The sequence below is a fragment of the Penaeus monodon genome, chromosome 28 (genome assembly GCF_015228065.2).
Source record: "Penaeus monodon isolate SGIC_2016 chromosome 28, NSTDA_Pmon_1, whole genome shotgun sequence".
Taxonomy (NCBI): Eukaryota; Metazoa; Arthropoda; class Malacostraca; order Decapoda; family Penaeidae; genus Penaeus; species Penaeus monodon.
The window spans coordinates 30,265,125-30,266,475 of record NC_051413.1 but is presented as its reverse complement, the minus strand read 5'-3'; the positions used below and the strand labels follow the sequence as shown (position 1 = coordinate 30,266,475).

General features: G+C 36.4%; 1 protein-coding gene across 1 annotated transcript in view; it reads left to right on the top strand.

Annotated features, from left to right (window-relative positions):
- Nucleotides 1-1,351, top strand: part of LOC119591164 — a 40,046-nt gene that overhangs the window by 23,868 nt on the left and 14,827 nt on the right. Inside the window, exons 6-7 of the mRNA XM_037939873.1 lie at nt 46-168; nt 941-1,052. Of these exons, the coding sequence (XP_037795801.1) occupies nt 46-168; nt 941-1,052 (235 nt within the window). The remainder of the gene's footprint in view (nt 1-45; nt 169-940; nt 1,053-1,351) is intronic.

The window sequence follows — 1,351 nt, the reverse complement described above, 5'->3', positions numbered from 1 at the left end:
TCTTAAAATGAAACCCTCTACACCCCGTTTCTCTATCGCTCGCAGATCAAGCTGAGTCTGTCCAGCTTCAACTCGAGTGTCTGGGCAGCGGACGAGCTTCAGTTGCTGGGTTCAGCACCGATGTCTCAGCCCATGATGAACTTCACGTACCCGCCCCTCACCTCAGAGGTCTGTATTAAAGTTGTTCTAGTGTTGGTGTTAAAGCCATCGTTTGGAGTAGTTGGATTAAAGCGTGGGTTTGATGCATTAGTTATAACTTTAGTATTTAGTTGGTGTTTGATGTATTAGGATTAAAGTTAATGTTCAGAGGAAGTTGGTACTTGGTATTGGTTATAGTTTTTGTATTATTATTAAGTTTTATCGTTTTATCGTATTACTGTTAATCTCGTATTCCTTATATGAGTATTAATTTTTTATATGAGTATTAATTAAAAGTGCTCGTATTTAAAGCTGTCTCATAAATATTCAAACAGCTTGTCACTGGCAATTTTTCACACACACACAAAATAATGTTAGTTTTTACTAGATATTTCACTCTTTATGTCAATATTTCTGCACTTAAAATCAGATTTAATTTGCGTTTGCGTCGGCGAGTTTTTCCGCTGAATCTAAGCACTAATAACAACATTATTACTACATCCTAATTTCTCAGATTCACTACTAAGGTTAGATCTGTCATCACACTCGTTCTAACACCCATCACTCTTTACATTACGCAGGACAATCTTTGTTTCTTTCTCTTGTCACTAAACTTACCATTTCATCAAGGAAAAAATGACATATCTTGAATTTGAATATCTCTGCAATGATTACTCTAAATGTCATTGATGAATATAGATACTAAGCTAGTGATATCAAAGACATTTAATACAATAATACCACTCCCGTTAATAAAACGGACACAATGCTATTAACGATGAAAATGTTCTTTACCCCTTAGGAGCCAGGAGTTATCGACACGTCACCAATGGTACTGACCAATCACACACTTCCCGCTATGAATGTGACGTCAGCGCCAGGTAGCAATGCAAGCCTGAGCTCAAACTCGTCAGGTGAGATATTTCGCCAGAGTGATAAGGTGTTTAGGATTTTCTTGCGAGGGGAAAAAATATAGGATTTTGATGTATTTTATCAATGTCACTTCACACAGACAAGAAAAAAAGGAAATTTCTCTGACGTAGACTTGAATGACTGTTTGTGAAGTTAGCTGACTGTTTTTATCTTTAGCTATCTGTTTTTGGTTACTCAATACAGATACTAATCAATCTTAACTGAAAACGCAATAATTGAGCAATAAAAAGGAACCTTCTGGATTTTTATTCCTTTTGTCGTTGCATTCAGCCCCGGAAAC